This window comes from Zootoca vivipara, chromosome 13 (assembly GCF_963506605.1).
Source record: "Zootoca vivipara chromosome 13, rZooViv1.1, whole genome shotgun sequence".
NCBI classification, from domain to species: Eukaryota; Metazoa; Chordata; class Lepidosauria; order Squamata; family Lacertidae; genus Zootoca; species Zootoca vivipara.
In genome coordinates this window covers 41,966,876-41,988,090 of record NC_083288.1, presented here as the reverse complement: position 1 = coordinate 41,988,090, position 21,215 = coordinate 41,966,876, and the positions used below count along the sequence as shown (strand labels likewise).

The 21,215-nt window shown below is 41.5% G+C and overlaps 2 protein-coding genes across 2 annotated transcripts; both read right to left on the bottom strand.

Moving 5' to 3' along the window:
- Nucleotides 1-2,302: 2,302 nt before the first annotated feature.
- On the bottom strand, nucleotides 2,303-3,253 carry LOC118095628 (olfactory receptor 4Q2-like). The gene has a single exon (XM_035136875.1). It carries the CDS (start codon nucleotides 3,251-3,253, stop codon nucleotides 2,303-2,305), a length of 951 nt encoding a protein of 316 aa, XP_034992766.1.
- Nucleotides 3,254-14,846: 11,593 nt separating this feature from the next.
- Nucleotides 14,847-15,785, bottom strand: LOC118095629 (olfactory receptor 4Q2-like). Its single transcript, XM_035136876.2, has one exon. It carries the CDS (start codon nucleotides 15,783-15,785, stop codon nucleotides 14,847-14,849), a length of 939 nt encoding a protein of 312 aa, XP_034992767.2.
- Nucleotides 15,786-21,215: the final 5,430 nt, after the last annotated feature.

Genomic DNA, 21,215 nt, shown 5'->3' with positions numbered 1-21,215 from the left:
TCTCCCCCCATCAGCCTTGTTCGTTTCACTTGCTCTTTACTTACTCAGTCTGAAGTTGTACGGAGAATGTCTCTCCCCAACTGATCACATCTTGGAATGAGAAGTGAGACGTGGTGTTCTATTGTCACTCAACAACATCGAATGCTCTCTGCAAGCCAGAAAATGAGAACAATGAAAAGACATCTTAATTTATCCATTTGGATCTTGGTGAGGCAAACGGGTGCTCTGGGCATTAAGGAATTGCATGACTGTGATTGCAAAGGGAGTTTGTTTCCGCTGTTACTGCTCTCATGTCTCCAGTGAGTGAAAGACAGAAAACTCTGAGAACTTGTAAAGGAAATCCCCCCCAACCCAATTTACCTTTAATTTGCACTTAAGTCTAGTAGAGTGGATTTGTACTTTGCAACCAACTTGTTGTTTTACATGTTTGACATTTTATATGCTGTATTGACTTCAACTTCCATCATCCCTGACCATTGGCCAAACCTCCTGGGACTGATGGGAGTTGGAGCCTCTGATGGTCTGGTGTATATATAAATGAAAGTGTGTAAATATTAGAGTAATTACAGTAAACTAGTATGTGATAGTGTGTGTGTGTGTGTGTGTGTGTGTGTGTGTATATATATATATATATATATATATACACTAAATATTGCTAAATATATAGATGAGTTTTCTTTCTTTCTTTCTTTCTTTCTTTCTTTCTTTCTTTCTTTCTTTCTTTCTTTCTTTCTGGAAAGAAAGCTGGAAGCCAGTGCAGTGCATTTCAAATAATGTTTATTAAAGATTTTCTTGGTTTACAAAAGTATGTGCATCGTCTCTTGTTCAGGTTGTATAATAGTTGAATTAAGGTGTTAGGCTGAGGAGAGGGAGAGATTGTGCTTGGATTGTTGGAAGTAAATAGCAATTGGATAAGAATTTTGATAGGGAAATTGACTACTGCTGGGTTTTAGTTGAAAGGAACAGTGGTAGTTGGAGTTTCATGGGGGTGGGGTAGAGTGTTTGGGGAGCTGTGGCAGCATTAGTGAGATAGAGTGGGGTCAGTGTTATTAATGGTCATGGTTTTTTGGGACAAATGGTGAGTGTATATTTAGCCTGGATATATTTAGGATGGTAGAGTAGGTAGGAGTGTTCATATGAACCGAAGTCACATCTTAAGTATGTAACCGAAACCATACGCTCCTTTGCACTGAACTACTGTAATATCATTTATTATCTCTGTGATCGATAAAATTGTGGGTGACTGCTGACTGAGGTGGGACTCATTCAATATCAGTGAAGGCAGAAAAATAAATAAGTTTTAAAAGGCCTAATAGAAATCCAGTTCAGGGCTCTACACCTTAGAGAGAGTGGGGTTCAGTGGGGTTGAGGTAGATCTGAGGGTGGTGCCAGAGAACCACATAGCTGAAGGGGGGGGGGGAGATATATAGTCTCTGAAACAATGACTAAGCCTCCACCTCTGTAACTTTGCCAGATGAAAATCAGTGTTGAGAGGGTTAACACTGTAGCTTATTGATGACACTGTTCTCATGAGTCAATCTGCATATTATACCTTAAATGGATTTTGCCAATGCCTCCTTTGTTCTCTTGGTCTTCCTTTTCCACTTTCTTCAAACTGGAAAATGTCAAGGTTAGGACTCTGTAGAGGCGCCATTACTTTTCCATCAGAGAGTTGGGCTGGGTGGGAGGGTTTAAACCTTGACAATTATCCAAGCATCATGATGCTACAAATACAATTATGTCTGTATGTCTTTATGTTACCCACTTCAGATTTCACTGCTGACTCTCTCACCCACCCCACCCCAAAATATTTGCAGAGCCACTACTAGTCTTCTGGTCTATGGAGAAGCTCACCAACTATATTACATTTAAGTTGCATACAACATTTCATTCACACACACACAAAAACAAACACTATTGTATTATCATGTGTATTGATGTTATTTATTTGAACATTGATATTTTGGTTAAATATGCATACTCAGTTTATTTGATTACATGTTATATTTTCATGTGCTTGATCTCTTTATTTTTTGATTGCCTAGGATGTTTTCATCATTGTCAGGGAGTAATAACTGTGATTCAATCTCAAGCTTCTGCATAGGAAATAAAAACCAAAGTGCCATAATATCAGTTTCAAAAAGAAGTGTCATTGTTGATTTTGATTAAGCATTTGCTGGTTAAATTTGTATGTTTTTGCTGTTGTCATTATTTAAATTTGCTATCCACCCTTCTCCATGAAATCAAAAGCATAGCTGTTTAGATAGCTTTTTTGGAGGGTATTCTGTGAAGGTCTTTAGAATCACGTCTCTACCTTCCCATCAGAAATCATTTCCTTCCCTATCAGCTTCCTTATTGCTGACTTCACATCTTTGTTTCTCAGAGTGTAGATTAATGGATTCAGCATAGGGGTGATGAGATTGATATTGTAAAGAACCTGGGTCAGCTTGTCTACCGTGATAGCAGTTAAAGGCTCAGTGTAGATAAAGATGCAGGGTCCAAAGAACAATGTCACCACCATTAGGTGGGAGGCACAGACATTGAGGGCTTTGCGTCGTCCCTCAGGAGAGCGGATCCTCACCAGGATGGTTGCATAGGAGATCACCAAAAGGACAAAGCAGCTGGCTGAAATGAGGCCACTGTTGGAGACTATGAGAAGCTCAGTGATGTAGGTGTCAGTGCAGGCCAGCTTGATGACTGGTGGCACATCACAGAAGAAGTTGTCCAATTGGTTGGGCCCGCAGTAGGGAAGGTCTATAGTGAGGAGTAATTGAACCATGGAGTGGATGAAGCCTCCAGTCCAAGAGGCTGCCACTAGCCAGCTGCAGAGCTGCCTGTTCATGATATTGGGATAGTGCAGAGGCTTGCAAATGGCCACATACCTGTCATAGGCCATGACAGTGAGGAGGAACATCTCAGCAGCGGCCAAGAGATGGAGGGAAAAGAGCTGGGCCATGCAGGCATCAAAGGAGATGCTCTTCTTCTCAGACAAAAAGTCCACCAACATCTTAGGGGTTGTGACATGGGAGTAGCAAAGGTCTAGAAATGAGAGGTTCCCAAGCAGAAAGTACATGGGTGTTCTCAGTCGAGGGTCAGAGGTCACTGTCAGCAGGATCAGGCTGTTTCCTACTAGGGTGGTTGCATAGACCAGGAGGAAGAACACAAAGAGGGTGGCTTGGGACTGCCATGATGGAGAAAGGGCCACAAAGAGGAATTCATTGACTCTGGTGTAGTTTCCTTTCAGGTGATCCATTTTGCCTGCAAAAGTGGAAAGAGACATAGTTTTATTTATTTATGGATAAGAATATTGATAAGTGACCAATTCATTAAAGCAAATCATGGGGGTGCAAAATAAAATCAAGAAAACTTTATAAAATTGGATGTTTTTTTTGGGGGGGAGGGGAATGGCAAGCTATAACCAACCAACCAACCAACTAAATATATGCTGTATCCAATGCTATTCCTACTTAGAGTAGATCCATTCAAATGAATGGCCCATCAATTTCATTGGCTCTACGCTGAATATGACTAGCATTGAACTCTACCCTAAATCACAAAATATGGTTCAGATTACCCAGACTGAATCAAATCAATTATCTAAAAGTGCTTGGTGAAACTAAAAATATTAACAACAGATGGCCAAGTAACCACTACCATAAAAACTTTCAGTTGGTACAGAAGATAAATCAATATGAGATAACTGTGGGGCAGTCAGGAAGGCTTGGCCAAGTGATTATACTGATCAGACCTGTACACTAGGGGAAATTTGGTCCTTTGAGTAACCTGGATCCAGGTTCTTTAAGCAGTTTATTCACTAACAATAAGACTGTTACCTCCAAGGGGATTTTTAAAGTGTGCAGTTGGACCTAGAATGTGGATGGCATATCTGCAACTTAAATCAGGGTAGAATGTGCTCACTGTTCATACTTAAAACAAACTGTCCAAAACACCTTCTTATTTTTGGCCTCTTCTTCACCATCTTCAGGTTGGTAACATTTTACCCCATCCTTATAAATGCTGCTAAAGTGATCCTTCCCCACTGCTTTTGATGACTTTAGTTACCGACTAAGGCAGATTCCTAAATGAGTGGTGCATGCTCTGGTTATCTCTCCCAGTACGTTTCCGAGCACAGTTCACAGTTCAAAGTGTTGGTACTGACCTTTAAAGCCCTAAACGGCCTCGGTCCTGTATACCTGAAGGAGCGTCTCCACCCCCATCATTCAGCCGGGACACTGAGATCCAGCACCGAGAGCCCTCATTGCAAGAAGTGAGGTTACAGGGAACCAGACAGAGGGCCTTCTTGGTAGTGGCACCCGCCCTGTGGAACACCCTCCCAGCAGATGTCAAGCATTAAGCAATTGTTTTACTTTTAGAAGACAACTGAAGGCGGCCCTTTTAAGGGAAGTTTTTAGTGTTCGATGCTGTACTGTTTTTAACATGCGGTTGGAAGCCGCCCAGAATGGCTGGGGAAACCCAGCCAGATGGGCGGGGTATAAATAATACATTATTATTATTATTATTATTATTATTATTATTATTATTATTATATAGCAGATAAGAATGACTAGTGTCCATGGAAGAACTATCACTGATAGAATATAAGCAAGGATTGAACTATGCTTTGCATTTCTTCAGAGCTGCTCTCCTCTTCCTCCTCCTCCTCCTCCTCCTCCTCCTCCTCCTCCTCCTCCTCCTCTGTTATATTCTAGCCTAGTAATGTACTGACAGACATTGCACAGCATTCAGCACCAGGGTAGTATGTTAATAAGGAGTTGCTCTGGCCAAATGCTGGGATGCAGCATTCTGCATTAGCTGCAGTTTCAAGGGTAGCCTTACATGGAGTGCATTGCAATAATGCATTCTAGAAGTTGCCAAGGCTTGCACGACTGTGGCCAAGCTGTTCCTTTCCTGGCAAAGCCATAACAGATACATTACAGGGCCCCATTAGTCCTGCCACCCCTGACTTCTGCTTGGTTTCATTGACCCATGAAAGGGCCTTCTTGGTGGTTTTTAAGCATAATTGCCAAATGATACTCATTACCCCTACTGTTCAAAAAGTCCAAAATCAGGCCCAAAGTTCAAATTCATGTAAATGTTTGAATTTCCAGATACAATTGATCAATATCAATTTATTACCCAACTCTTCTGCCATACACACTACACATATAGGTGACTGGAGACATTTACTGGACACTTTTGGACACTGACAGCAATTGCCTGGGATTGCCAACTTTCACAGGTTGAATGTCAATAGCAACAACATTTTAGGTATACAGTGTAATATCTCTCTGTCCATTCAACCTTTTTATATATCTGGTCTCCAGAATGTCAAGGTGTATACAGAATATACAAGGTGTAAAGGTAAAGGGACCCCTGACCATTAGGTCCAGTTGTGACCAGCTCTGGGGTTGCAGCGTTCATCTTGCATTATTGGCCGAGGGAGCCAGCGTACAGCTTCCAGGTCATGTGGCCAGCATGACAAAGCCGCTTCTGGCGAACCAGAGCAGCACACAGAAACGCCGTTTACCTTCCCGCTGTAGCGGTACCTATTTGTCTACTTGCACTTTGTTGTGCTTTTGAACTGCTAGGTTGGCAGGAGCTGGGACCGAACAACGGGAGCTCACCCTGTCGTGCTTTTGGCAAAACCAACATGCAAAAACCAACAAACAAATTTGTTTCTTAGACCAGTCTCTGAACTGATTCTACTGTTGTCATCGAGGGAGTCAAATATTGGTATCCGTTGATACCAAGCGGGGAGTGTCGTGCCTTTGGCACGGGCAAAGTTCATAAATGTATTTAGTTTGTATAGGCTGTTATTGTACTGGGTAGCGCGGCTCCACCTACTGGCCAAAAAGAATATTGCAAGAACGGCAGTTGCTGACAGTTGGGGACAGTTGGTGGCTGAGGTTAGAGAGGAGGAGTTCAGTGGGTGTGAGGGTACCAGAGGGAGTGCTGTTACATGTTCTCCACCTGCAAGATTGTATCGTCGTTTTACCATTTAATACTTGTCTTCACACTTATTATTTGTCTTATTCGATTTGTTTTACCTCGTTCTTGACTGTTAATAAAGTATAGGATTAAAAGTTTTTTTAAAAAACCAGTCTCTTTTTTCCGTCGAAGACAAGAAGGTTTAGCTGTATGTCGAACTACCTAGGTCACCAGGCACGGTAGTGAGGACAGCACACACCCCATCGTGGGGATTCAAACCGCCAACCTTCTGATTGGCAGGCCCTAGGCTCTGTGGTTTAACCCACAGCACCACCTGCGTACAAGGTGTAGGAATGGGTAAATCTGTCAATTTCATTTTAGCAATTTTCCATTTTTGTAGCATCCAGTTCACTACATTTCTATATCAGTTTGAGATGTAGCCTCATGAAAATTCATCAGCATTTTAAATCACATTTCCCATAACATACACATTTTTCTATGCAATTTTGCCTAATATATTCATTTTTGAAAGCCATTTTACCCTAATACGACCCATTTCTGTTTGTTATTTTCACTAACATTTGTATTTGTAAGCGGACTATACCCTTGTGTATGCATTTTTGCATGCACTACTCAGTGCTAGAATGAGGATGGTGTGGGGGATTCGCCCACACAGGGCACCAAGCTGAGGGGATGCAAAATGATAATATACATTTGAAGGTGCCAAATGTGGCCTCATAGAAGCCTCTTATTGTGAAAGATTACCAAGGTCTGCCCCTGCACAATTGGCTAGAGAACTACAAAGTTAAGTTTTACCAAATTCCAATAAGCCTCTAGTAACTTCCAATAGAAACTAGATCCAGGCAAGCACTATACCCCTGGAACTACTTAGCGCTTTAAACGGGATGAGTGTAACAAGTTCTGTTTTCTTTATTTACATATTCATAAACAGCACTTTCATATGCAATATTGTAAGGTGGTATATAGTCTAATTAATACCATAAAACCAATAAAGGCATCAATAAAAGCTAAGATACAACACTGCTTATCATGACAAAATAAAAAAATTCCTTCAATAGCACCTTAAAGACCAACTAAGTTTTTATTTTGGTATGAGCTTTCGTGTGCATGCACACTTGTCATGAGTTCACTAGCGCAGCAAAGAACTGTTCTAAGCACCCTTATGGATAGGCTAACACAATTAGTAACCTTCTTCACTAGATTTTCCCAGCATATTCAAGTCCTTAAATGAATCAGAAAGCTCTTCTAATGATCACCTACGATGGCAGTGGGTATCATTTAGCACTCTCCTAATGAAGCAGTTTTTAAGGTATCTTCAGTAACTCTGGCAAACATGACTTACACCATAGTCCCAGAAAAGTGTGTGCTGGAATGCAACCTTTATGTCATAAAAATTATACCTGGAGTTGGCTTGCCTTTTGAGGACCCAGGTAGTTCTGCATCAGGAGATTTTAAAATTCTATCCATTGGGGGGGGGGGGTAAGAGAGAGCTAATGGAACCAATAAAACTGCCACAGAATTCCTTATTAGTCCTGACTAATGTCAAATGTCTCCTTTAAAAAGGTGATTGGGAGATTGCTATCAATAGCTGGGTTTTTGTGTGGTCCAAGGAATATCTAAGAGTAAGATCTCTTTCTGGGCCCTTTCAGGGTGTCATAATTTTCAGGTAGGATTCAGTTACTTTACGACAAAATTCAGATTGTACATTTACAGTTGTTTGGGAAATCTTGCACTCTAGACATGCTTCCCCCCCCCCAAAAAAAATATTTAACTTATTTTCTGATAAGAAAAATGCAGAGGAAAGTATGAGGCAACACTTCCTTGATGCAATCTTGCCTAACCAAATTACAAATGAATCGAGCTGACTGCTCAATAAACAGGTCTTCTGCAAGTGCCCAGAATCTCTGCTCCCCTAGGGTGGGGAGAATTGCACAATTGAGATGCCTACCTAGGAGGAGAAACTGCAGTTGGAGGGGGAAAACATACACAGAGAGAAGGCAAGAGATGAATTTGGGACTCTGGGAGTTAACAGGGTTTGGGGGGTACTGGATTGCTACCTGCGAACCTGATGTTGGGGGGGGGAGGGTGGTCCTTGACAGTCTATTAGGAGCAAAAAAAAAATCTTCTTTCAGTAGCACCTTAAAGACCAACTAAGTTTTTATTTTGGTATAAGCTTTCGTGTGCATGCACACTTCTTCAGTGTGCATAATACCTGAAGAAGTGTGCATGCACACAAAAGCTCATACCACAATAAATACTTAGTTGGTCTTTAAGGTGCTACTGAAGGAAATGTTTTTTATTTTGTTTCGACTCAGACCAACACGGCTACCTACCTGTAACTAGTCTATTAGGAGGTTTAAGCTATTCCAGCACCTATACTCAGCTTGTATTTTTCCAAATAAACACACATATTACAAAATGCCCATAAGCTTCCAGAGATCTCCCAACAGGAACCAGACCCAGGCAACCTGGTTCAAGAGGCGGGGTAGACTTTTGAAATACACATACTTGCAGAAAGAGAAATAAATCCAATCCCAGAAAGAACAAAATAGGAAAATCACAGACCCTTCTTTCTAATTGTCTTCTGCTCCGTATGAGGACTTTGGTTCAACTGTGTCTGCCTCAACAATCTTGGGGACTGGATGTGGTGTGTGAGATGAAGCAGCCAGAGGGTTGCTCTCTGCCCACCCCCAGCATTATCATTACTATCACCACAACCACCATTATCCTCTATTTGTTGCTTTTTTCATGAAATGTGACCCAGAGCAACTTCAAAATGAAGCCGGTATGTGCCACCTGAAGTGATTGCCTCACTTTGCCCTGCTTCTCTATTTGACAGGAATCACAAGACAATTGAGAGAATTATGGAATATTCACAAGGTGCGGAATCTCCCCCTAAAATCTCTCAGCCTCAAAGCATCTATCATCACAAATCCTATAACAGAGAATTAGAATGGGGCTGCCAATCGGATGCTGCCTTGGGGTTATTCAACCCTAGCTCCAATCAGTCCCAGGCAACATGCTCAAGGATGATGGTAGCTGTGGTCCAGAAACATCTGGAGAACACCGCATTAGTTAGCTGTGAATTACAAGACAGGTTCTAACCCTTTTTTTGCAAGCTAGTCTGTGTCTGGAGGAGGGAAATTGGTTAGCAAATTTATGTTAGGTCTACCCCATCAGCCCTGTGTGTCTCACTTACACTCTCTTCCTTACTCACTCTGAGGTTGCACAGGGAACATCTCTCCACAGCTAATCAAATCTTGGAGTGTGAAGTGAGAAGTGGCCTTGCGGTGTCGCTCAATGACTTTGGAAGCTGGCAAATGGGAACCACTGAAAGTCTTATTTAATTATCTCTTTGAGTCTTGGCACATATGTGTAGGCATTAAGGGGCTGGTGACTGTGGTTGCAAAGGGAGTTTCTTTCCAAAGTTACTGTTCTGAGCTATCCCCAGTGAGAGAAGGGCAGTAAACTTTGAGAACTTGCAATGGAAATCCCTTCTCAACCCAGTTTACCTTTAATCTTCACTTAGCAAGTCAATTAGAATGGATTTGTACATTGCAACCACCTTCCTGCTTAATAAATCTGAAAGCAATCCACAGTGTTGCAACACCAGTGTCACGGTGCTTTACAGTATTGAATAGACCAAGACCCCGCCTACATTCCTGTTTTTCCTTAGGTGGTGAAATGAGACCGGCTGCCTGTACTCTTCCCATAGCAGAAGTTCTGGTCTAAACCAGTGTTTCCCAACCTTGTGCCTCCAGCTGTTTTCGGACTACAATTCCCATCATTCCTGACCACTAGTCTTGCTAGATAGGGATGATGGGAATTGTAGTCTCAAAACATCTGGAGGCACAAGGTTGGGAAACACTGGTCTAAACCAATTGTAGTAGAGCCCTTTATTTACCAGAACCAATATGGTATAAATAGGTGACAGGAGTGCCTGGCGTGCCATGGTCCATGGGGTCACGAAGAGTCGGACACGACTAAACGACTAAACAACAGGTGAAGGGGAACTTGTGACCATTCAGCTCTCACCCAGATAAATGAAGTAAAGGCACTTATAACAAAACAGGAACTTTATACGTTTATATAAGAGGTTGTGGCTTAACAGTGATGTTTAATAAGACATTCCAGTGGACAGAGAAATGCTTCCTAGGACTGGCTCTTGTTTTACTCCACCCACAGAACACTTCCAGCCCCTCCAAATCTTAACCCTCTCTTTAGGTAAAGAGAAAATTGTCTGGCCACAAACTATTCCTAACACCAACACTAACACAATCTGTTTCCTCTATCCTATCTGAGTCTGCTTGGTTAGCCAGAGCCCACATTGACCACAGGGCAGGGACACATGGTAGACATGGAATGCAATCAGCTTTTTATTAACAGAAAATAACAGCACAGTAGAGTCCTCTGGTTTGTCTTAATCCAGCTGAGTTGTTGCTGAAATTGATCATCAGCTCTGATCTTCCCCCTCTAGCCTCTCTCTCTTGATTCATCCCAAGCAGACAAAGGCTGTGTCGAGGGAGTGGGCTCCTCCTCTAGGCCTGTTTGACCTGTTGTTCAGCAATGTGCAGGACTCTCCTCAAGCAGGGTGTCAGAGGGGGAGGAGAGGCAGCAGGACTGGGACTGTTCTGCTGTTGGGCAGCAAGGGCAACCTCTGACTCCTCTTTGTCTGAGTCTGTGCTCACACTGTGACTCTCAGTCTCTAACTCTATCCTGGAAGGCGCTCCTTCTGACCATTCTTGATCACTCAAACTCCCTGCTTCTAGCACCTCTCAGCCCGTCCCTTCTGCAGACTGCTCTTCAGTGTCCCACCACCGTGATCCAGGATCTAAGTCATCATCTGAGTCCTTCCTGAGGGACTCTTGGGCAGGCAGCTTCCAATACTGTTCCTCATCCAGCCAGTCCTTGACATTCCATTCCCCCACCCCTCTTGATTAGTTGATCTACTTGTCAGCTCCCACTGGCTGTTGGGTCACAAAGAGGCAGACCCAAGGGTTCTCCATCACAACATTCATATAAATAAAATTGGTATATTTTTATGTACATATCACTGCACCATTATATTAGCAGGGTCATTTTTTCTTGAATACTTAGCTTATTGTTATTTTTGCATATTTTAAACCTCTTTGTTTATCTGAGTATATGCGGCATTTGTACATCACAGTCAGGAATTAACAATTGGGATTCAGTCGGAAGCTTGAAGGTAATCTACCTAAGAAATGCAAAGCATACTGCCATAATATCTATTTTTAAAATGAAAATTCCTTACTGTCTAAGGACTTGCTTATTAAGTTTGTAATTTGCTGTTGTTATCATCATTCAGATTTCTTAACCACCATAAGATCAAAAGAATAGTTTTGGTCCTAAAATCATACATCCATAGTTTGAATGCCCATCACATGTTGTTTTTTTAAAAAAAAACACATTAGTTTAGATTATTGTTTTTGAGACACTGCCATTACATATTTTGCCCAGCTTTGCTGTTGTGAAGGTCTTTATAAGCAATAATCCAGAGAATTACATGTCTACCTTCCCATCAGAAATTGTTTCCTTGATTGCCAGCATTCCTGTATTTTTTTATTCTTTTGCTTTTAACATGTTTTTATTTTGTAAAATGATTTTACTGTATGGTTCATGTTTTAAATTATCATAAACCACTATGATAGGTTTCTATGATACAACGGTAAATAAATATATTTATAATAATTTAAAATAAATCTTAATCATCGTTTTGTCATATCTGTCTTTGTTTACATATATACATGTTGAGCAAATATGAAGGGACAGTTTAAATATGCATGCCTATGGATGGGACTTACTTATGAGTAGACATGGATGGACTTGCACTGTCAGTCTAGATCAAATTTGGTGTGTTCAATGAGACTTGGACTAGGGAAAGAGTAGACTGAGTTGCATCCTTTATGTACTAGGATTTGCTTCAACATTTGAGAGCATAGGTAGTTCTGCATCAAGAAATTTTAATATTTATCTATATTGTACACTGGGGGTTGTTGTGTTGACTGGACATGAGATGGTTGGTAGAACCAGGAAAAGCTGTTAGATAAAGCCTTATCAGCCCTGGGAAAAAGTCAAATGTCTCATTTGACTGGGGGTGGGGGGGCGGCTGGTTGCTACGGTATCAATAGCTGCCCCTTTGAATGGCCAAGAAGTAAAATCTCTCTCTGGGTGTTTCTAGAGCAGGCATCCCCAAACTTTGGCCCTCTAGATGTTTTGGCCTACAACTCCCATGATCCCTAGCTAACAGGACCAGTGGTCAGGGATGATGGGAATTGTAGTCCAAAATATCTGGAGGGCCGAAGTTTGGGGATGTCTGTTCTAGAGTATCAGCATCTTCAGGTAGGGTTCAATCACATGCCAGGAAATTCAGGTTGTGCATTTACAGGTGATTGGGAAGCCTTGTGCTACAAACATGCCTCCAGAAATATTGCACTTTTGTGCTATGGGGGCAGACAAAAGTATGAATTAACACTGCCTTGATGCAATGTTGCCTAACCTCCCCTCGAATAAATCATGTGTGCTCACACTCTCTACTCTCCAACACAGCTAAGAATGGTGAAAACAATCTGTCTGAGAAAAGAAACTGCAGTTGGTGAAATAAAGAGGGGGCGGGTAGACAGAGAGACAGAGAAATGACTTTGGGGCTCTGGGAGTTAACAGTGATTGAGGTGCTGGACAGCTCCCTAGGAACCTGACAGAGGTGCATTGGACCTGGACAGTCTGGAGGAATATTTAAGCTACAACTTCACCTGCACCCAACCTATATGTTTCTGAATAAACACATATATTGGAAAAATGTCAGCAAGCCTCTAGAGGTTTCCTTACAAATTGAAGCAGACGCAGGCAATCTAGTTTAACAGGCTGTGTAGGTTTTTCAAATACATAAGCATGCAAAAAAGAATGAAAGAATCCCAAGAAGAATGAAACAGGACAAGCAGAGATTCCTTTTTCAGCTCCCTATAAATACTTTTCATTCCACTTTGGTTTACTTTTGCCTGCCTCAACCATCTTGGAGAATGTCTGTGGTGTGTCAGAGGAAAACTGGGGAGCTGCTGCCTCATAGTAGTAATATTATCACCACCATCACAAGTATCTTTAATTAGTTGCTTTTTTCTCAAAACCCAACCCAAAGCAAGTTTTAAAATGGTACCAACATGGGCCACTGAGGGTGATTGCCTCACTTTGCCCAATGGTAGTGCCAGCCCAGCCCTGCTTTTGTGCTTGATAAGGACTGCTAGACAACTGAAAGAATTATGAAACAATCACAAGATGCAGAATCTCCCCCCCCTAAAATCTCTCAACCCAAAAGCAGCTATAGTCTCAAATCCTATAACAGAGAATTGGTGGCTATCAGTAGGATGCTGCCCGAGGGTTATTCAATGCCAGCTCCAATCAACCCCATGCAACATGGTCAAGGGTGATGGGAATTGTAGTTCAGAAACATCTGGAAGACACCACATTGGCTATCTGTGAATTACAAGACAGATTGTAACCTTTTTTGCAACATAGTTTGTGTTTGAAGGGGGGAAATTGCTTAGCGAATTTAGATCAAGTCTACCCCATCAGCCTGGCCCCTGTCCATCTCATTTGCTCTCTCCTTACTCACTCGGAGGTTGCATGGGGAACATCTCTCCACAGCCACTAAGATCTTGCACCAGGGAGTGGGAAGTGGCATTCCAGTGTCACTCAATGCCTTTGAAAGTCAGCAAGTGAGAATAATGAAAAGACTTCCTGATTTATCTTGGTAAGGCAAACTGATGTGGTGAGTATGGGGGACCTGAATGATTGCGGCTGCAAAGGGAGTTTCTTGCCAAAGTTACTGCTCTGATGTCTCCAGTGAGGGAAAGGCAGAAAACCTTGAGAATTTGTAAAGGTAATTCCTCCCCAGGAATTACTTTTAATTGGCATGTATTATGTGCCATAGGATGGATTTGTACTTTGCAAACACTTCCTTGATTTAAAAATTTGAAAGGAATTGATATTGTTGCACCATAATTGTCCACAGCATAAAAGAAAAAAATAACTATGCTTCCAAGGATCTTACAGTTTAAAAGAAGGAAGGGTAGAGAGAGATAAACAGGGAAAGAGCATGTAAATGATTCGGTAGCATCTGCTTGGATTTGGCTACAGGATAGGTGGCAGAGGGCGTAGGGATCTAAGAGGTTCACAGTGACTGCTAATTTCCCCTTCCATGTGTTATAGCAGTTCAGAATAGGCAATCTGGATCAGGACAATAGTGTGGGGAGAAAAGGTTAAAGACCCTACATGTCATGTCCCCAAAATAATTGGAGTAGGGTGGTTGTTCAGAAATAATTACTTTGGTAGTGTCAATGAAATATGTTTCTGGACTCAAGAGTGTTCCCAGTTCTGCAACTTAACATATCACATTATCAGGTTTATTAAATGTCATATATCAAAAATTGATATTTTGGTTTAATACACACACTAAGTTTATTTAATTACAGGTTATATTCACATGCATTTAACCTCTTTTTTATTTGATTGTCAATCACATTCAGGTTGTAATAATTGAGATTTGACCAGAAGCTAGCAGGGTTTTTGCATAGGAAATGAAAACCATAGTGCCATAATATTGGTTTTAAAAATGAAGCCTCCTTACTGATAAAGGACTTGCTGATTAAGCCTATAGGTTCTTATTGTTCTTGGTGTTATTTAGATTTCTTACTAACTCTTCAGCATTAAAAAAGAATATAATGAGTACTTAATTCATATATCAAATGTGCAAAAGCATTTTTTAAAAAGATCAGTCCAGTTTTTCTCAGAAATTGTTGCTTTCAACACTCTCCAATTACATGCTACACCCAACTTTGCTGCTGTGAAGGTCTCTATAAGCAATAATCCAGGGAATCACATGTCTACCCACCAGAAGTTGTTTCCTTAATTCTCAGCTTCCTTATGGCTAACTTCACATCTTTGTTTCTCAGAGTGTAGATCAATGGATTCAGCATGGGGGTGATGATATTGATATTGTACAGGACAGGGGTCAGCTTGTCTACTGAGATAGTGGATAAGGGCCCACCGTAGATGAAGATGCAAGGACCAAAGAACAACGTCACCACCATTAGGTGAGAAGCACAGACATTGAGGGCTTTGCGCCGTCCCTCAGGGGAGCGGATCCTCACCAGGATGGTGGCATAGGAAGCCACCAAGATGACAAAGCAGCTGGTTGAGATGAGGCCACTGTTGGAGACTATGAGGAGTTCAATGATGTAGGTGTCAGTGCAGGCCAGCTTGATAACCGGTGGGACATCACAGAAGAAGTTGTCCAGTTGGTGGGGCCCACAGTAGGGAAGCCCTATAGTGAGGACTAACTGGACTGTGGAGTGGATGAAGCCCCCAGTCCAAGAGGCTGCCACCAGCCAGCTACAAAGCTGCCTGTTCATGATATTGGGATAGTGCAGAGGCTTGCAAATAGCCACATACCGGTCATAGGCCATGATGGTGAGAAGGAACATCTCGGTAGCACCCACAAAATGGAGGAAAAAGAGCTGGGCCATGCAGGCATCAAAGGAGATGCTCTTCTTCTTGGACAAGAGGTCCACTAGAATTTTAGGGGTTGTGACTGTGGAGTAGCAAAGGTCCACAAAGGAGAGGTTCCCCAGCAGGAAGTACATGGGTGTCCGCAATCGAAGGTCAGAAGACACTGTCAGCATGATAAGACTATTTCCCACTATGGTAGCTGCGTAAACCAGAAGGAAGACCACAAAGAGGATGGCTTGGGACTCCCATGTGGGGGATAGGGCCATCAAGAGGAATTCATTTATTCTTGTGTGGTTTTCTTTTAGGTGCCCCATTTAACCTGTAAAAAAGGGGGGGGACAGATTTTATTATTCATTCATTGAAAAATATTTTCTAAGTGGCCAGCTCATTGAAGATATCATCTCAGTATGCTATAAAATTGCTAAAACATCATAAAATAGGTTCCTTGAGAGAGAGGACAGGGAACAAGTTAGTAAACAAAAGGTAAACCCAATGTTTTTCCCTTTCAAAGTAAACCAATTGAAATGAATGAACATGACTAGCTTTCATTTGCTTCTAAGTAAAGGGAGTAGTTTTGATTCACTTCTCTATGCATGAAACATTTATTCCAGAACTGATCTTCTGCATAGCTTTCTCTGGAAGATGTTTGAATAGAATATATCGTGTTAAAAAGCCAGGGCTTTTTTCTGGGGTACTCAAGGTTATGCAGTACTGACACCTTTCTTTCTAGAAGAAAAGCACTGTTTAAAACCACCACTTCCCTCCCATCCCTTTATCCCTGCTTTAATCAAACCTCTGTTGTTGTTGTTGCTGCTGCTGCTGCTGCTGCTGCTGCTGCTGCTGCTGCTGCTGCTGCAAACTGTCATTTTCTTCTGTGTCCCTTCATTCCACGTTGCTCAGACCATTTCCATCAATTAAAACTGCTATTTTCTTTTCTGTGTCTCTCCACCACTGCTTTATGCAAACTTCTGCTGTTATAGATTCAAAGAATCATAGAACAGTATAGCTGGAAGGGACTCTGAGAATCATCTAGTCCAATGAATTTCCAATGAAGAAGAGTGAAAATTGATGTTTTAAACTTTTCCCTCTTCCATTTCTCAGTTGCCTCGTGTGAGAAAGAAAAAGGATACAAGGCCCTCTAATATTCCATTGTATCTAAGATCATCTCTCCTGGTACCATTTGTTGTCTTTAACCTGAGGTTCTAGATTCAATGTGGTAATTTAGAAAGGGTATTTTAAACATCCATACATGCACAACATCCATCAACTGAACTTGAGATTCTCTATCTGAATAAGCAAAGTGACAGCTTGCTCTTAAGATTCTCATATTAAAGATGAGCAACATATATCAGTATGGGTTGTATACACAAAGGGGGCTGCAGAATAGAAGAAGGTATGGAAAAGATGGTGATCACACAGAAAGGGAGAACTGAGAAGAGAAAGGAGATGGGTGGGAAGATAAAAAAAGAGTGAAGCTGAAAATGGAGGTGGAAAGGGGGTTGCCAATACCCCCCCCCCAAAAAAACCCCGAATGAGTAGAAGGAAGGGGAATGAGGTTGAATATGAAAGCACTGGCATAGAAAGGTCTACAGCATGGGAGTTGGGCAGAATGTGAAAACAGTGCTTAGATGTTGAAGTCTTTGGGAGGGGGAAGATACAAGAGGTACATGCAGTGGTTTGTGTGCAAGGGAGGTGGTAGAAAATGTGAGGCAGGCATGAGGTGAAGGTGAAAACAGAGGAGCAAAGCATTTTGTGCTTACAGGTATCAGTAGACAATTGACAGAATTGTGGAATGATCACAATGCACAGAATCTCTGCCTGACCTCTCTGAACTCAAAATCATTTATCACTCCCATATCCCACAATAGAGAATTAGAATAGATATAGCCAGTGGGATGTTGTCACGATGTTAATCAAGTCCAACCAACCCAGCCAGTGATGATGGAAGTTTTAATAATAATAATAATAATAATAATAATAATAATAAATAGTAATAATAAATAGTAATAATAATAATTCATTTATACCCCACCCATCTGGCTGGGTTTTCCCAGCCACTCTGGGCAGATTCCAGCAAAATATTAAAATACAATAATTCATCAAATATTAAAATCTTCACTAAAGAGGGCTGCCTTTAATCCAGCAGCATGTGAAAGGCATAACATTGATCAGGTCTGAATTAAAATATAGATTCTAAACTTTCTTTGCAACTCAGCTCGTGTCTGAAGGGGGGTATATATATATTTTTTTTAGCAAATTTGAATCTGATGTACCCCATCAGCCCCATCCATCTCACTTGCCCCTTACTCACTCACTCTGAGGTCACTTGAAGATTACACAGAGAACTTCTTTCCACAGCTGATCCAATCTTAGACTGAGAAGCAGCATTCTGGTTTTGCTTGATGACTTCGAACTCTCCATGCCAGATGGAAAATGGGGATGATGAAGAGGCTGCTCAATTTATTCCTTTAGATCGTGGCAAGGCAAACTGGTGCTCTGAGCATTAAAGAGCTGGATGATCACTGTTACAAAGGGAGTTTGTTTCCAAAGTTACCGCTCTGGCATCCGGCTCTGGTGTCCCCAGTGAGGCAAAGGAAGCAAACTTTGAGAACTTGCAAAGCACAGCAAATTCATCCATGCTCTGTTTAGATTTGATCTGAACTCAATAAACCCAATAGAGTGCACTGGAATAGCCCATAGCGATCAACTTTTCCCTTTTCTCATGAGGAAGCCTATTCAGCATAAGGGAATTTCCCCTTAAAAAAAGGGAGAACTTGACAGCTATTGAATAGCCTCCTTGTTTTACAAATGTTGAAGCAATTGTTTTGTTTCATCAGCAGTGTACACAGTATTTCACGTCATAAAAGAGGACAGGCCTCTGCCTCCAAGGAGCTTACAGACTAAAACTTGATTCAAGAAAAACAAGGAAGGAAGGATAGAGAAGGAAAGACAGGGGGGAACAGAGAACAAATCTTTAATTTGGTTCAGCTACAGGATAAAACCCTAGTGGGCTTAGGACCCCCTGACTGGCCAAGATTAACCCACAAACCAGAGCTTCCCCACCCCTGAGTTAGAGGAAATTTGTTTTCTGCTGCTCAGGAGGGCAGGATCCAAACTAAAGAATTCCAATTAAAAGGTGTAGGGGGAGGGCTTGTTTGATGGTATGAGGTGTGCAACAGTGGAGCAGCCTTCCTTAGAAGGCACTGGACTCTTTCTTCATTAGAAATTTTGAAATATAGGTTGATGTGTGCCTATCCCTTTGATCCTTTGATTATTATACTTTGATTGATTATTATACTTTTATACAGGATCAAAGTATAATAAGGTCGAAGGACCTTAGGAAAGCTTATGTGGTTCTTCCCCCCCCCCCCGCCGCCCTGCCCAATGTTATCCTCTGTGAAGAGGTTTATGCTTAGTGATAACGACTGGTCCCATTTTACAGCTTATTGCAAATCAGTGTGATTTTAAAGTGGTGGGAGCTTCCAGGCCTCATGAAGATTTTTTTTTTAGAGAGAGTGATGCATAGAAGGAATAAAATGAATACCATGGGATAACTAGATGCTCATGATTACACATATAAAAACATTTATTTGCTTACAGAACACAGTGCACTTTAAGCTTCTAAGTGGGGAAGAAGGAAACTTAGTGGGATTGCATTTGTTGAGCTGGTAATTCCACCTTCTGAATTAAACAGTGGTGAGGGTTTATGAGGCAAACAGCTGACAGAGGAGACTGCTCTGGCACTTTGTTATGCCATGAACAACTTGATGCAGATCACTGTCAGGTAGAAAAATGGGTGTTATTGCACTTTTATGGACTGGGTCCAGAGGTGCTTCTACTTCCACAATATATATGTTAATGGTAATGTATATTGAGCAACACGGGTGGCACTGTGGTCTAAACCACTGAGGCGCTTGGGCTTGCTGATCAGAAGGTCAGCGGTTCGAATCCCCACAACAGAGTGAGCTCCCGTTGCTCTGTCCCAGCTCCTGCCGACCTAGCAGTTTGAAAGCACGCCAGTGCAAGTAGATAAATAGGTACTGATGTGGCGGGAAGGTAAATGGTGTTTCTGTGCGCTCTGGTTTCTGTCACGGTGTTCCGTTGCGCCAGAAGTGGTTTAGTCATGCTGGCCACATGACCCAGAAAGCTGTATGTGAACAAATGCTGGCTCCCTCAGCCGGAAAGCAAGATGAGCGCTGCAACCCCGTAGCAGCCTTTGACTGGACTTAACCATCCAGGGGTCCTTTACCTTTTACCTTGTATTGAGCAATAATGTATATCTGTGCACAACTACCAGTTAAACCACAGAGCCTAGGGCTTGCTGATCAGAAGGTCGGCGGTTTGAATGCCCGTGACGGGGTGAGCTCCCATTGCTCGGTCCCAGCTCCTGCCAACCTAGCAGTTCAAAAGCACGTCAAAGTGCAAGTAGATAAATAGGTACCGCTCCAGCAGGAAGGTAAACGGCGTTTCCGTGTGCTGCTCTGGTTCGCCAGAAGTGGCTTTGTCATGCTGGCCACATGACCTGGAAGCTGTACACCGGCTCCCTCGGCTAATAACGCGAGATGAGCACCGCAACCCCAGAGTCGGTCACGACTGGACCTAATGGTCAGGGGTCCCTTTACCTTTACCTTACCAGTCATTCTACAACACATGGAAAATATGCACATAATCTGTTCATGAATGGGAAATTGTGTGTACTCCTCTCCAATAAATATTGTGTGCATCCTCTTCAATAAATATTGGGGGATACATATCTCAGCTACATTTTATACATTCTCCAGACATTAGGTATAGTCATATATATACACGCTTCTTCAGATTTTTTTTTAAAATTTTAAAATTCATCTTTATTAAGTTTCAAAAAGCATAACAATTTAAAATCATAAAATCATACACAATCATACAGTCATACACTTATTCCCAATCAAAGAAAACAAACAGAAAAAAAAGGAAGGATAAAAGAGTTACCTTCCGAGTCATTTCCCACCGCTTACCTTCTGAATATATTTTAAAAATTGCGTTACTTCATTTATCATATCTGTCTTAATTTCGATTAATTTTTATTTTATCATACTGTTATTTTCCAAATTCTAATTTTCCTCATGACTATCTAATTTAAACAGATCATCAACTCTGTTTTGACACCAATTCTTTTAAAATATTCCTCTACCACTCCCCATTCCAATTTAGATTTCTGTTTAGAAATGTTTCGAATTGCTGCCGTCATTCTCTCTAGGTTCATAAATTCAATCAGTTTTAATTGCCATTCTTGGATTGTGGGTAGATCTTCTTTCCTCCATTTCCTAGCTATCACTAATCTCGCTGCCACACTCGCATACAAAAAAATATTTCTTTTATTCTCAGGAATATTTTCTGGGATAATGCTCAATAATAAATACTCTGGTTTTTTTCTAAAAGTCAACCTCAACATTTTTTTCATTTCTTCATAGATTTCGTCCCACCATTTATATATTTTTCCACAGGCCCACCAACAATGAAAAAAATTTCCTCCTTTCTCGCCACATTTCCAACAATTATCTAAGTCATTCTTATATATTTTGGCTAATTTACTGGGGGTCAAATGCCATCTATAGATAAGTTTTAAGATATTTTCTTTTATATTCGTACTAGCCGTGAATCGCATTGAAACCTTCCATATACTCTCCCATTGTGCTGCATAGATCGGCCTCCCTAGATCTTGTGCCCACTTTATCATTACCTCCTTAACTACTTCATCTTTTAAT

Excerpts from the sequence above, each read along its gene's own strand:
- LOC118095628 (XM_035136875.1), bottom strand. The coding sequence starts at position 3,253 with ATGGATCACCTGAAAGGAAACTACACCAGAGTCAATGAATTCCTCTTT.
- LOC118095629 (XM_035136876.2), bottom strand. The coding sequence starts at position 15,785 with ATGGGGCACCTAAAAGAAAACCACACAAGAATAAATGAATTCCTCTTG.